This window comes from Pogona vitticeps, chromosome 4 (assembly GCF_051106095.1).
Source record: "Pogona vitticeps strain Pit_001003342236 chromosome 4, PviZW2.1, whole genome shotgun sequence".
In the NCBI taxonomy this organism is placed as follows: Eukaryota; Metazoa; Chordata; class Lepidosauria; order Squamata; family Agamidae; genus Pogona; species Pogona vitticeps.
Genome location: NC_135786.1, coordinates 122,765,938 through 122,779,802, shown reverse-complemented (window position 1 = coordinate 122,779,802; position 13,865 = coordinate 122,765,938). Strand labels below are relative to the sequence as shown.

The following is a 13,865-nucleotide window of genomic DNA, read 5'->3' as shown; positions in this document are numbered from 1 at the left end:
CAGCACCCAGCAACCCCAAGCTGCACATCTAGTGTTGAGGGCTTCTGGGAATTGCAGTCCAAGAACACCTGGATTACCCAAGGTTGGGAACCACTGGTCTCTAGAGCATAGCCTGATGAAGAGAAATTGGAAAAGTTACTGCAATAACAGTGATTAGGAGCATGAGTATATATGTATAATTCCTTTGTCAAGAAGAATGTCGAAATTCGAAGCTTTGAAGGAAGCAATGCCATGAGTCTTGCGAAAAGACACACCAGATTACTTGGTAACCATAGATACTCATGTCTGTATTGCAGATGCTACATTTTCTAAAGGAAATTGCCTAAAAATATTGCACAAAAGAACAAACACTGCAAGGAACAATGAAACACTTTATTTCATGCTACATAAAACATTGAGTAAATACTTCCAACTTGTAATCTTTCATCCACATAGCTTGTACATTCTGTCTATGTATAATTCAAAACACAAATTGCTGCATTCTAGCACATATTTCCTTAATTACTCAAAGCAATCTCTTACATAGGAAGATCTACCTGAAGTTTCCTGTTCGTGCCCCAATAAATGAAATGAAGTCTCAGGCCAGTATCCTATAACCGCATTCTGCATGTAGGAGGGCTGTTCTGCAGCTTATGCAAGGAGGTATCCAGTATCTCCTTGTGCAGGTGAAAAGCCCATTGAAAACAACATAGCGGCAAGCCAAAGACCGTGATCTACAGTCAGAGCTTTAAGCTCTGCTCACAGTGAACATGATACTGACCTCAGAAGCATACAATTTGCACAGGTTCTGTGTCATCTCTGCTTATAAGGATTGCATATGACTACGTGGATAATAATGGATAACTATAACAAATATAAATATATTACCAATGATACATATTATTCAATAATGAAAATAGCATAAATGTATAGTTTAATTAAAGATAAAGCTACCACAACCCCACAATCTCTGTAGCAGGCTGTAAAAAGAAAAAAGAAAAGAAAAGGCACACATTTCCCCCCGTTTCTCTCCACCATCTGATTTATGTGCCAACATAACTCACATTAAAGTAGGCCCTTAAGCCAAGCAAGTGCAAGATCCATGTATAAAATATCAGAGTTCCAGCTGTTCTACCATCTAACTGCAGTAAGTCAGATTCACTCTTTGCCTTACAAATTTTCAGACACATCCTGTTCTCTACAATGCCCTGATATACTGAGTAAAATTGATTCCCCATATTTTGACTAACCGGATCAAGCTGATGGATAAATATTAAGGGAAAGATAGTGACAAATCTCATACATGATTGGGGGATTGCTGGGCTGATGACTTCCAGAAGGCAGCGGGCTCCTTACATTCACACCTGAACCTTTGAAAGAAGGCACATCCCATCACTGGAAGGGGGGGGGGGGACACAGAAAAAAAGCCCTGGTTGTACAGGGTGTAGTTTTGCAGGCTCCACCAGTTATTTCAGGCCAGACCAGGCTCCCCCCACCCCACAACCCCACCCCCAAAAAAGAAAACCAGGACTGACAAGAACCGTAAGTGGCACAGGATCCCAGGCAGCTGGACTGTAACTGCAAGTGGTATATGACTAGGACTTAAGCACCAGGACTGTATGTGGCCTGTGGTCCTCTTTTTGCCAACCCTTAGGCTGGATGAAATAAAACCTAGATACTACAAAGAAACTGATTACCTACTGAAATTTCAATATGATTACAGGGTGAACCAGATGTGAGCCTAATTAAACAAACACAATCCTCTCTTTTTACATTTCAGATATTTAGATGTCTAGAGAAACAATCAGGATAGAGTTTCAAAAACACATAATTTTTAGGACCAGTGGTTTCATCAGTTTATGAGCTTGCCTTCCAGCCTGGGAACTTGTATCTGCATGCGTGAGATGCTCCATGAAGAGAAATCCTTATTCTCACATGGCAAAGGTGCCTTAGATGTTTTCTGGAAAGGACAAGCCTGCTCCTTCAGCCATACACTGGATTTTTGTCAAGTGTGGAAAAATATCAAGAAGTTGTATCTTAAGAGTTCTAACAAGTTGGCCGAGTCTCTGTTTATTTCATTTTATGTCACCATCTGCTTCCTGAAGCCAAGAGAGTGGGCCGGTGGATTAAGCACGTCAACAAGCTCTTTGTATCAGAGAAGGCACCACTTAAGCAGCCGTCATGACAGCTCCCTCATACCTCACTTACTGGCTTGACTGCTGCTTAGGCTGTGGAAAATTTGTCTCTGGGGAGAACTTTTGATGACCTAACCACTTATCAACATCTCTAGTGAGACTGTGTTGGTAAAAATAGTCTCTGGGCATAGGTCGCCCTGTTCTACTTATCCTTCCCTTCATGTGTGCCCACAACATCAGAGAGAGAAAGGATGAGGGCTGAAGATAAAATTTTGGCCAAAACCAGACTCCAAAATTAATCACTTGTTAAATATTTCCTCAGGGGAAAGGGGATGATTAACTTCTTAAAGACGTTACTGCTTGAAACTGTCTTTCAGACTGGCTGTATTATTTTAAAGGCAAGACAAACTATTTATGTTCATGATGTGGGTGGTCAGAAGTTGTTTACTGAATAATATAGGAAAACTGGAGCTGATGATCAAGCTGACGAGTTCAGCATCCAGTCCTCCTACAAGCACTTTAGGTGAATAGGTCAAATCTACATTTGTGAAATGAATCACTTAAGTAGGACATTGTAAAGTCTAGAGACTCCTACAAAAAAAGTCCAAAACTTAGATGAGATTATAAATGGTCAACCTTGTGTGTGTGTTCAGTGTTACAAATGGATTAGGACTGCTCAGACACCCATTGGCCAGAATCCTATTGGTAGTACAGTCTAGATAGAGCAAACCAATTAAATCAACTTGAATTTAGATAAGTATTGACTCATAATTCAACCACTGATATACTGTAATGACTCTGGTATCGTTGGCAGTAGCAATAGGAGTTAGATCTTTGTACATTATAGTATTTATGTGACTTTCTGCTCTCATATACCTATAATTGTCATTAGATTCATGCACAATTCCACTAGACATTTTCCCACATGTGCCCTAGACTGAATGAGACCATGTTGCCATCCATGTTTAAATTCCCATGTCCATACAAATGGAATGACAACATCGTGATAATGCTATCAGAATTTATCAGCTAAAATTTATCAAGGAAGCTCAAAATGGCAATCTAATTATGTGATATAGGCATGTGTCAGCTAGAGACATGTAATGAGAGCAAAAGCTACTTCGTGGTAAAAATAAGTACAACATATTCATCTGGAATTTTCTTTGGGAAAGGCTGATTCTAAGATTTGAGGGATCCATCTAAATTCTGTGGGAAACCATTCCAAATTTCATCTTGAAACTGAGTACAGTTGACCCCATGAGCACGCCCTGTGAGGTCTGCAGAACACCTGAGCATATATTTTAAAGCAAAAAATTAGACCCAACCAAGTATGGCTTTTAAAAAGTGTAACAACAAAAAATGTATCCTGGTAGAGGTATCTGCATTTTATATTTTCTGTTCATCTTAAATTTAAAACTATGCCTAATTCTTTGAATTCTGGCAAATAAATTGTTCAAGAAAACAGGTTTGTTTCACACACACCCCTCCCAAAAAGAAGATTATAGCAGCAATCCACTAGCCATTTAGGAGTTGTCAGATGGGATGTATAACCTTGATCAGATGACCAAAACTAATTAGTAGTGCCCTACCATGCTGATCCTCACTGGTGCCATTTCAGATTACTGTATGCATACATAGCCTTGCACTTCAAGGAGCGGTTCACTCTGGGAGCAAGTATTTTCTGGAATTTAACTTTTCTTCAGTTGTACTGTATTTGGATGCATCCGCTATCCATTAAATTCCATTATGGTGATATATTCCATTCACATGTACATTTCCAGTTCTTACTTATCTACTTCTTATATTTATATCCTGTCTTTCCTTAATGAGTTCACAATGGCACACATAACTCTCCACTTCCCACTTTTTCCTCACAAAAACTCTGCAGGGCTGCAAGAGAGTGACCTCTTAAGGTCGCCCATTGTGCTTCAGGGCCAAGGGAGGTTTTGAACTGAGCTTGACTCCTGGTCCACTATCCTAACCACTACACCACTCTGAGAGAAATATCTGACAAGCCTGCTACAGAAAAAGTTAATAGGCCAAGACCTCACCACAAGCATTTTTCATTAGCTGCGTTATGTAATGCTGTGCGTAGACACTGAAGGCATAAGCAGGGCCATTAAAAAATCATAACCCCATTAAATCCAATGAAAGACATGAAAACAGAAAAGAGGCATCAGTTGCTGTAAAAAGTCATACTGTTTGGATAGAAATGCTTTGATTTGTTTTTCTCTCCATCTCCATCTCCAAATGTTTTTGTAATGACTATTTCAAAAAGACTGTGCGTTGGTTGTCCCTTCCTCCAGTACTTCCAGAACTACACAAGAGGCTGCACAGAGATCCACCTATGCCTGAAAAAACCACATTATCTTTAGTCCAGCAGGGCTCTTCTTATGCTCTTGTTAGTCTTGTTTCTCTAGCAGAGCCAGGTGGAACAATTGGGGACCCACCTAACTGGATGAATATTTTTATTTATTTTATTTATTAAATTTATACCCCGCCCCTCTAGACCTTGTCTACTTGGGGCGGCTTGGTAGTTTAATGAACTCCTGGTTTTGCTGCCTGCAAATAGCAGGACTGTCATCTGCACTTGGCAGGTGTGATGAATTTAGCTTTTGGGCTCAGATTCTGTAGACAGTAGAGGAAAATGTTACTATTTCCAGGAGGAATCTGTTGTCAACTACTTGGTTCTGATCCACTGAATGGCCTAATTTAAAGTGACAGTCAGAATAACCTCATCAACATGAAATTTAGATTGTTGAGACACAAACCTGTTGTAAACTGCCAGGTCCAGATATTCTCATGTGAATATATCTAACTAGTACAAGGTGGATTTTATGGCATTAGTTTCACATGGTGAGTATGTTATTTGAATACTATTCTATGTGGCACGTGCTGGTGCTCACCATTTTTAGCTGGTTCCCTGTGGCATGAAATATATCAACCTCATCTGGCAACAATGCCTTCAAACAACATATTCATCTGATTAAACTGCTGGTGTAAACCACATCATTGTACCATGGGGACTCGCTGAATGAATTAGTTATAAAGACACAAGAAGGCATATTGTTTTCTAGGTACATCCTTATCCTTTCTTGCACTGACCAGTGCTGTCTTGACCTATGGCTTATAGACAGACTAAGATGGCATATGCAGGATTGACCCTTTCTTCAATAGGACACGTTGCATTTTTAACAGACCCTTCTTTATCTTTATCAGTCTATAAATCTATGAAGCAGTTGTTACTTAACTTGCAACTGAATACAAGTTGCAGGGATTCAAAACTACTTGTGCCCAGTCTGTGTCAGCCATCCCTGACCTGGCACCTCCAATGTGTTGGATTACAAAGCTAATCATCCACAGCTAACACAACTACTCACTTGCTAGTTGTGGATGATGAAGTTGCAATCTTAACCAATAAACGGCAGCACTAGGTTGGGGAAGGCTGTTCTGTCAAGTATTGCATTTATTTCCTAATAATGGGGGGGGGGGGAGAGAAACAGTTTCCCAATTCAAAATGTTTTCTTAAGAGACGTGGTTCAAACAACAATTTTCTTAAAACTGGAAGGCTCAAGTGAAAGATGGATAGAAGGATTTAGAAACAATCGGGGGGTCCTTTAGGTAGACAATGTATTTAAGTGAGAGATCTGGACCCTCTTTCTAAATGATTGGGAAGGAAGGGACAGCAGAGTCAGCAATGGGTAAAATGGAAACATCTGGAAGTAACAACAGAGAGACCAAAACAGTATCAACAAGATGTTTAACAACACAGCCTTTGAATTTTAGAAGCTTGTAATACACATAATGTAAAGCAGCTACAAAGATAAATAATACAAATTAGTTAGTAGTAATTGGAGTAAGCAATGGCCCTGCTTGACGGTGGGAGCATCAGTGCCTTGCACAGCTCTGCCACATAGCTACTTGACTAAGTCCTGATATATGCTGGAACGCACAAATCTGGGCAGAGAATCCTTTTCCATTAGCATAAAGATTCTCTTCTGGGCCAAGTCAAAAGTGCTCACGGATGGCTCCACCAGGTTCTTCATGGTCACAGACTTGGTAAAATGGTCAATGTTCACCTAGTAAAAGAGAGGTTAAAAAAAAAGATCCCAGTAACAACTGCTCCAGTCATGTTCCCTCACAGTCTTGTACCATGGGAGACCCCAACCATACACGTTTCTATCAGACTTACTGCAGCATTGCCAACACCTGACTCCCAACAGAGCAAATTTGGAGTCCTGCCAACTCCATTCATCAAGACTAAGAAAAATTACATTTGAAATGAAAATGCATTCAGCATACAGACCACACATTTAAAAAACAAGATATTTAAAAACCTAAGTGAAAACATGGTCTGAAATCCAGTTCTGGAATTCTGACTACAACTGTTAAAACCTATATAATTGCCCTTTTCTGAGTCAGACTACTGGTCCTCTCTGGTCCAGTCTGGTCTTCTGGTGCCTGAGACGGAGCCCTGGGACTTCAGATCTCTTAAGGGGTTGTCCAAATGCAAACTGTGTCTCTGCTACAGAGCTTTGGCTTCTCTCAAGTACATGGGTCTTGTTTGTGGGTTAAATGTGGTAGCATCCATATTTCAATATATTAATGCTGGAATTTCTTTTTGTGTGTGTATGTGTGTAGAGCAGATTCTAAGGAAATCAGAACTGGCTCAAAGTTCTATTACATCTCTAGATCAGCAATCACATTTATTTCCAGAACATTCAGTTAAATGCAGGTTTGGAACCTTATTGCGTAAAGGGTAAAACCATAATTTTACCTAGAGTAAAACTGATTTTGATTAAGCCGCCTAGAGTGGTCAAAATGACTAGATAGGCGGGGTATAAATACAATAAATAAATAAATAAATAAATAAATAAATAAATAAATAAATAAATAAATAAATAAATAAATAAATAAAAAACTAAAAATAAAACTAAAAATAATAAAAATAATAAAAATAAAAATAAAAATATAATAATAATAATAATAATAAGAATAAGAATAAGAATAAGAATAAGAATAAGAATAAGAAGAAGAAGAAGAAGAAGAAGAAGAAGAAGAAGAAGAAGAAGAAGAAGAAGAAGAAGAAGAAGAATGTTCACCCGAGGACCAATCTACCAGGTTATATAGCCTTGCCATGACTGTGAGATGGGGCGGTCAAGTGGCCTGCTTTATAGAAGATAATCATCTACTTGTCGAGTACAACTCCAGTTTAAAAATAAAGAACTAAAAGAACCATCAGCTTTTGCCACCTGATGAGCAGACTGATCATGCACACAAATTACCTGGTCATAGAGAAATTTTCCAAAGATACTAACACTGTGATGAGATTTATTGTGCTTCTATTTAAATTATATTACTTATTTCTAAATTTGTCTCTATTTCAATAAAATAGGACATGGATATTTTACATAAATCTCTGCTCTTTGTTGCCTTCTTTTCTTGGAGATGCATAGCCTGTTTCCTTGTGAAATACAAGCAGCTATCCCAGGATTGTCTTATGTGGTAGAGAGATTTTCCAAAGATCCTAACATACAGCCAATATGTGATCTCCCTTTCAGTGCAAGAAACTGACCTCTTTAGGAGCCTCACTCTGGATAAATTCCTCATAGATTTTTTGGGCCTTTTCAGCCATTTTAGTAGGCATTTTTATTTTCTTATAGTCTTCACAAGCAATCCAGAATTCAATATTCTCCTCACTGAATTCAGACTGGAGGAAGCTCCAGAAGCTGGCAAGCCCATCTGCATAAAGAAATATTGGGAGAAAGTTCAGCATTTTGAATAACAGATTGACCAGGAGAGAGAGAGAGTCTTAATTCCCAAAGGTCTTGGCCACTGACTGTGTTTGAACCTGGTACTAAAATGAGGTTCGTACCAGGGCTAGTCAGGACTCTGAGCATTCTATAAAAGGCATGCTATAGCCAAGAAAGCCTTCCCCTTTGTTTCTGCATGGTGGATTGTCCTCCCTCAGGCAACACAGAGGAGGCCTTTCCCCCACAGATCTTAATGGCTGGGCAAGTGTCCCCAGGGAGAAGCGTTTCCTCAAGCATGCAGCCCTCAAGCTTTTTATCATCAACACCCTGATCTGGGAATTGAAGCAAATTGGCACCCTGTGTAGTTCTTTCAAAACCAGTTGTGAAAGGTATTCCTGCCAACAGTCTAGCTGCTACATATTGCACTTGCTGAAGCATCCACATTGCCTTTAATTACATTACTTTTAATGTAAAGTAATTAAAAGCAATCATCAACATTTTCCTTCAACAAATGCTGTAAGTTCTCTGTTATGGATCTCTGTGCTTCATTATCCATATTTTGGAGGGTTGTTTGTGGACAGACAAAAATCTCAATTTATAAGTTCAGCCAATTAACACAATCTTTTTACTCTACACAACCACCACTGTGAATGCGATCTGGGGTGGTCCAGTTCACACATGAAGATATCCAAGGTGAGATGGAGTTTTTTGTGTCCTTTTGCCATGCTGCGTCAGAAATGTACCGTATCCCACACCCTAGACCAGACTTGGGCAATGTGCGGCCCTCCAGATGTTGCTGAACTGCAAATCCCAACACTCCTCACTATTAGCTGTGTGGGCTAGGATTGGTGGGAGTTGCAGTTCAGCAACATCTGGAGGGCCACATTTTGCCCAGGTCTGCCCTAGACCTTAGCTTCATTTGCTCCAGTTAAATTGCAGCAGGAATCCAACCGCTGCTCATATGATATTCATGTGTTATGCTTGCTTGAAACATACAGAGGGTTTTCTACTATATTTCCTTACTACAGACATTTGCTGTCTATGTACCTGGATGTCTGTGGTTTGAGGCACAATATCATAATGTGTGCAAAATACCACCACCAACAATAAACTATATTCAATAACTCATTGCCTCAAGGACTTTAAATAAATAGTTTAACCCATGCACACACTGCAAGTATTCTAAGATTGCTAGGACAGGTGTGTCCTAGTAATAGTGTGAGAACTACCCAACAAACTTACAAGGATTTTGAAGGAGTTTCTCCAGAGAGTTGCGCCACTGCCAAGCCTCCTCTGCAGTAGGTCTGAAAAAATGACAGGAAAAACACACATGGAGAAAGAGTATTCCTAAAGTAAGTGAACAAAACACTGTGGCTAATAAGGTGGTCTCTTTTGTAAGCATTTTGATGCTCTCTTGAAGAAGGGTACATGGAAATAACTTTTTATTCAGCCCAATTCCTATGTATTAGAACAGCTTTGTTAGGGCAGGTTATTGTCCCCATATTGCAGAATGCGATGCCACTTCTGTGAGGAGAAGCAGTTCGTCTATGGGTCAAGCCAGGTATGGGGACTCGTGTTGTGGGACTCGCTGGCAACTCGGATTGGGGTTTTCCTCCCCCCCGGTGACTTAGACTCCACTCATGACTCAGAAATTAGTGGAGATGAATAGAAAATGTGAAATAAAAACCCAATTAAAAATATGTCTAAAAGGGCTAACGAAGTAGAGTTACAAAGTACAGTAGTATGGAGTCTAATAGGGGTTTGTTGCCACAAACAGTTCTCATACGTTGAAAGCCCCCATTGTGTGGGGCCACACAGAACGAGGAAATGTGACTTTGGATGACCACTCTCAGAACCCCCCAGGCTGAGTAGCCAGTGTCTATGCTGGCTGGGCAATTTTGGGATTCATTGTCCAAAAATGACCTTTCCAAATCCTAACGGCAGGAATGAAAAACGGGTTGCCCTCCAGATGTTGTCGGACTGCTGTTCACATGATCCCTCACTATTGGCTGTGCTACTAACTGGGACTGATGGGAGATGGAGTTGTAGTCCCAAAATGTCTGAGAGACTATAGTGAGGGATCATGTGAACAGCAGTCTAACAACCTGTTTTTGCAAATGTCCCCCTTAAGAAGAGGTATGCTTATAATATCTCCTGCTTGCCCATTTGAGAAATCAAGCAGACACAGGGTAGAGCAAAGTGGGGAACAATCCCTTTCCATCCATATCCCCTGAGTACTGTATTTCTGATTCTCAGAGTCTGAAAGTTGAACTCTTCCCAGCCTACTCCAGCCGGGACATAGCTTTGGAGTCTGCTTTTGTTCCTCCCACAGATCCATTCCCTGTTCCCACGCTCTCCTAAGGGATGCCGTGAATGATTCCCTTTGTCTCCAGTGAGGCAGGCCAGAGGGTTCTCACAGCAAAGGGGATAATAATTATCTGGTTTTATACAGAGCACAGAGGCTTGAAATTAAGCGATTAATTTAAGACCAAAACAGTTAAAGTGAAGTATATTGGGGGGGGGGGTGGCAATGCAGAAGGAGAAGGGAGGCAATTGAGACATACGAGTTCCTAGTTCAGTGAGTTTTTGTGCCCCAACGACCATTGCATACACCAGGGCGGTCCCAGGCAGAGACAAATGATATGGTACTCTCCAGATCTTTCAAACAACTCCACCATCAAGAGTAAAGGTCTAAGAAATGGCACATAGGTTTTGTGCTGGACAGGCTCTCATTCTTCTTGGGCAGACTGCTGGGCACACCATCTCTCCTCTTACTTTAAAGCATTACATCTATTAAAACATTTTTTTAAAAAAAATCTTTATGTGGACCAGTCACTGCACACACTGCCTTAAGAACTGCTGAACACTAAATTGCAATGGGACTAAATTGTAATAGAACCAGGTTTATGACTTCCTAAAATGAGACTTTACCAGGGCTCAAGCATGCCCAGAAGTGCTGCTTCCAATTCCAGATTTAAAAGGAGGAGCTGTAACCACTCCCTGATGAGAGAAAACTGTGAGGCATCCTTTGAGTTAGCACTACATGGCTTGGGGTCATAAGTTACATCACATTTGAGAGGCCCCATTGTTTGACTTAAAACATGTGTCAGATGTACAGGGTTCTTATAATCAGAGACTCTAAACTCTACTTTACTCAGTGTGTGCATAAATCCAGCACAGTTTTTAGTACTGCTATTACTTTTACTGTTGAGTATTTGCATGACTTCTTCCTGGGCAGAGTCCAGACATTGTGAAGAAGGTCAGCCGTGGCTAAAACTCACCATTCAGATTAATAGCTGGATGCTTTATTTTTTCCCCTGAAAAACTTAGAAAGAAGAAACACGGGGTTGGTAGGTAAGTTGAGAGAAGGACCATTTTCATGCTTTGCATTAGTGACAGCTCAAGATTTAAAATACAACCTCTTGGAGGTTGTTGCCTTCTATACTACCTCTTATCATTTAGTGAGGACTTGATCTGTATGCCTCAAACTTTGGAACTGAGGCTGATAGCAACATGGAACAAGCCTTTTATACAATTTTGGCACTGTATTGATGGCTCCCAAAGGAAAATGGCCAATATATATATTTTTTTCTGCTTCCCTTCCAAGGAGAAGGGTTTGACTGAATGGATAGCTCAATAAGCTGGCTGGATTGCTCAATGGGTTAGCACCTGGCTGTTGTGCCAGAGCTTGCAAGTTCCGGTTCCCCGCTGTGCATTCCCGGAAGAGCCAGCTGCACAGTCCCAGAGCACCCTCAGAAGAAGGGAAAGGTAGGCCATTTCTGAGTACTCTACCTAGAAATCGAAGAAAGGAGTCACCATAAGTCAGAACTGACATGACGACATTATTATTATTCAAAAACCTTCCATACTATGGTAATTGTTCTGTGTTGACTTTTCTTTCGCCACTTTTTCTAGTTCTTGCAATTTCAGTTCTGAAAACACTTGACTCTGGATGATAAACCTTCTCTGGTCCATTAATCGTTGTTCAGTTATGTCACTACTTGGGTGTTTCCTTTTCCAAATTTCTATCATTCTTTTTTGAAAACCGTGTGCTGTTGTGTTTGCCTTATAATAACATTTAATAATTTCTTGATTTTCAGTGGGAGTCCCGAGTCTTGCATTTACATTGTTCCAGTAGCTTTCCAGCAGCCTGTCCTGGTTCCTCAACAGGGTCTGATGAGCCCTGAACCCCATTTGTCACCAGATGTCCAAGAGCTATAGCATCTGACCCAGTCCTTTTTGACCTGGGTGACGACCAATCCGGTATGGATTTCTGTTTATTTTCTCTCATCATAATTGATTGTTGGTGGACACAGTTGGTCAGGCTTCTCAGCTGAGACCTGACCTGTCTGGCTTGGGAGACTCTTCAGTATAGCTCTCAACTTCACTGAAGCGCACAAGCCCCTCTGGCTCAACAAGGCCTGTGGATGATGATGATGATGATTCAAAAACACCAGGCACAGTCAAAATTATAAAAACATTGACTGGTATTATATAACAGATACAAGTTTTAACCAAAAAGCTTAGATTAGGCATCTTTCAGTCTCGAGAGACTATGGTATCGTGCTCTAGATGGAGGACTTGGAACAGCATCTAGTGTGGCTGAGAAGGCCAATTTGAGAGTGACAATCCCTTCCACTCTGAAGACAAATACAATCTGTCCCCTGTCCAGCTCCCTGATTTTGCTGCTTTTGTGACAGCCTCTTTGCTTCGGCCTGCTGGACAAGGGTCTCTTCAGATTGGGAGAGGCCGTGATGCAACACCTGCCTCCAGACTGAACGCTCAGATGTCAGAGTTCCCCATCTGTTGAGGTCCATTCCTAAGGCCTTCAGGTCCCACTTGCAGAGGTCCTTGTATCGTAGCTGTGGTCTCCCTCCTGAGCGTTTTCCCTGCACTAATTCTCCATACAGGAGATCTTTTGGAATCCGACCATCAGCCATTCTCACAACGTGCCCAAGCCAACATAGACGTATATTGATGCAGTATGTATGCTGATCCTAATATTGATGTTTTTTGTAGCTCTGATGGTGTGATTTCTGAGATCTGCAACTACTTATAGTACTGTATGAAATTTCTTGAAATTGTTCCCAAAGCCCTGATGACCACAGGGACCACTGAAGTGTGTTTCACCCACAAGCAAGATATTTTGATTGCCAGGTCTCGGTACTTAAGTTTTTCAAATTCTTTATTTTCAACTCTGGCATCCCTGGATGATGGTGGTGGTGGTGGTGGTGGTGGTGATCATTATACTACCTGTGGACTTCTTTCATAATTATTATTGTTTTGTCGCATATATATATATAGTAATCATCAACCACTCTGAGAGTACTGCATAAAGAAAAATGAGGATAAATAATAAATGAATTTCAAATAGTCCTCTCTTGCAGCCATAAAGCAATTAGGGGTTTTATATTTCATATTTTTATTTACCTGTTTGTAAGAGTTACATCTCCCTTTTCCTCAAAGAAGTTTAAGACAGAACATAGGGTTCTCCTCCTTGCCACTTTAACCTTGCAACAACTCTGTGAGGTAACATAAGGTAAAGGTAAAGGTTCCCCTTGACAATTTTTGTCCAGTCGTGTCTGACTCTAGGGGGCGGCGCTCATCCCGCTCTTCAAGCCATAGAGCCAGCGTTTTGTCCAAAGACAATCTTTCCGTGGTCACATGGCCAGTGTGATTTAGACAAGGAACGCTGTTTACCTTCCCACCGAGGTGGTCCCTATTTATCTACTCGCATTTGCATGCTTTCGAACCGCTAGGTTGGCGGGAGCTGGGACAAGCAACGGGTGCTCATTCTGTTGCGTGGATTCGATCTTACAACTGCCGGATCTTCTGACCCTGCAGCACAGGCTTCTGCGGTTTAGCCCACAGCGCCACCACGTCCCAGAGGAAATGTGACTGGACCAAGGTCTGCTGGATAGCTCAGACAGAGGTGTAGACATTTGGCTGCGAAATTAGGAGTTTGATTTCCCTTCCTGGTAGGGGCTGGGCTCTGTGG

General features: G+C 41.0%; 1 protein-coding gene across 2 annotated transcripts in view; it reads right to left on the bottom strand.

Annotated features, from left to right (window-relative positions):
* Window positions 1-351: 351 nt before the first annotated feature.
* The window catches only part of LOC110081633 (regulator of G-protein signaling 5), a 30,799-nt gene continuing 17,285 nt past the window's right edge, over window positions 352-13,865 (bottom strand). For both annotated transcript variants that reach the window (XM_020798507.3, XM_072998239.2), the window contains exons 3-5: window positions 9,110-9,171; window positions 7,690-7,856; window positions 352-6,193 (exon numbers count right to left, since the gene is read on the bottom strand). In XM_020798507.3, the coding sequence (XP_020654166.1) occupies window positions 6,032-6,193; window positions 7,690-7,856; window positions 9,110-9,171 (391 nt within the window). In that variant the 3' untranslated portion in view covers window positions 352-6,031. The remainder of the gene's footprint in view (window positions 6,194-7,689; window positions 7,857-9,109; window positions 9,172-13,865) is intronic.